The sequence below is a fragment of the Propithecus coquereli genome, unplaced genomic scaffold, assembly GCF_000956105.1.
Source record: "Propithecus coquereli isolate 6110/MARCELLA unplaced genomic scaffold, Pcoq_1.0 Scaffold36, whole genome shotgun sequence".
Lineage (NCBI taxonomy): Eukaryota > Metazoa > Chordata > Mammalia > Primates > Indriidae > Propithecus > Propithecus coquereli.
In genome coordinates, this window is record NW_012149285.1 from 2,758,471 (window position 1) to 2,760,466 (window position 1,996).

A 1,996-nucleotide genomic window follows, 5' to 3' on the forward strand; every position below is an offset into this window, starting at 1 on the left:
CTAATTAAATTCTTACCTGGCTGAAAAATTGATAGACTTCCATCAATATGACCAAACACAACTTTCCCCTTTTTTTGGGTATGCCATCTGAATATACAGACATCAGACAAGAAGCTCTGAGCTTCTTTGTGTACAGTCACTCCACTATCTGGTCCTGAGATGGTCCAAATGAACAGTGGTCCTCTGTGCGAAACAAATGCCACTGCATCACCTGCATTCCAGCACCAGCTAAGGGAGGCAGGTATCCCTGGAATACATTAAACACAAATATATAATAGAGACACATGGCATGAGATTGTACCATTAAATATTGTTTGCATCATACATTTCTAAAACAAATTAAAATACAAGAATATGTTCATTATTTTAAAAACACATTACTTTATTAGTTGGGAATCGGACTTATAAAGAAATCCTGAAGACTACAGAGAATATATGTAGGAGACTTCCATGATGAAAGGAAAAATACCTAGGTTAGGTTCAAATACTACTGATGCGATCGTATGTTTCACATATTCAAAGAAATTTATAGAGATCTTTATTTTAGTACACTATATATTAAAGCAATAAATATTCGTGTATTTGTATAAAGGACCTTCTCTAGGCATTCTAGGTACACAAAGTAATATGGAATACATTTTCTGCTTTAAAGGATTCTAAATGTAAAGTGGGGAGATAGGGATTATATGGATGAAAAGATACATGCTACTATAAAGATTTCCTAACAGTGGACTTAATGTTACAATCCATGTCTTATCAGGAATTTATATTCAAATTGTAGCTTTGCCTCAAATGAACTAAAAATGTCACTTTATTTCTCTAAATCTCTGTTTTCTCATCTATAAAATGGAGATAAAAATAAAAATAGTTGACCACTTATTTCACATGAAAGTTAAGGAAATATTGTATGTAAAAGTACCTTTTAAACTATCAGATGGAATAAAAAAGTTAATTGTTTATGTTCCCACTACTGTTGTGATCAAAAAAATCATATATAAAATTAATGTTATGGGAAATTTACAGTTCAAGAGAGAGATTATAAATCTCCCAACACAGATACATTAATTGCATCACAATCATCAAATTGAATATAACATATCAGATCATGTAGACTCAGGGCCCAGAATTTATTTTTAACAAGCTTCTGCAAATGATTTTGATATGCAGAAAAGTTCAGGAATCACTGGGCTACTATCTTAGAAAGAAACTCGATTTGAATTATACCTAGAAGCAGGGGTAGAGGTTAAATATATGAAATGAGCAGTATTTCCCAGGAAGAGGAAATGAATATGCACAAAGACTCAGGGTTGAAACTTAATGGTTGACAGTAAGTTCAGTTTGTGCCAACAGTTTCTCCTACAGGCAGAAACTGAAAGCTTAATGCCTAGTTCAGATCCTGACAAATAAATGGGAACTCCATAAATATTTGCTGAATCGATGTATACATGAACAAGCCTAATAAAAAAATTGACATGTTTTTAGGATATGTTAACAGAAGTAGAATTTCCCCAAAAATGGATAAAGTACTTTGTATGGATCAAGCTACCACAGCACAATTGAAGAACAACAAAATGCTAGCTCTCTGAATGCATCTTTAGAGAAAGGCAGCAAGGAAAGTGAAGGGAGCAGAAACAATGCCATATAATAATAATAGAAAACACTCCTACAATGGCTTTTTATGTACGAGTGCTTTCAAGAGCTCTTCAAATATTAACACACTTAATTCTCCCAACAATATTCTGAGGTAGGCTACTGCTTTACAAAGTGTGATATTTTTCAAATTGCTGACAACTTTAACATTTTCCACTTGAACAAACTAATACTCATTTTCCTTTAAATGAGTTGTTTATTGGAAAAAAGAATAATAAAGTGCAAAATACAGAGGCAAGATCAACTATTGCATATGAAAGTTAAAAAAAAGGTCAATTAATAAAAATTTCTACTTTGCTTCAGTTGGATCCTAAAAAGAAAATGGACTCTAAAACATTTCAAAAGG

The 1,996-nt window shown here is 32.4% G+C and overlaps 1 protein-coding gene across 1 annotated transcript in view; it reads right to left on the bottom strand.

Annotated features, from left to right (window-relative positions):
• WDR17 (WD repeat domain 17) overlaps positions 1 to 1,996 on the bottom strand; it is a 121,917-nt gene that overhangs the window by 80,805 nt on the left and 39,116 nt on the right. Inside the window, exons 3-4 of the mRNA XM_012651639.1 lie at positions 470 to 551; positions 17 to 247 (exon numbers count right to left, since the gene is read on the bottom strand). Of these exons, the coding sequence (XP_012507093.1) occupies positions 17 to 247; positions 470 to 551 (313 nt within the window). The remainder of the gene's footprint in view (positions 1 to 16; positions 248 to 469; positions 552 to 1,996) is intronic.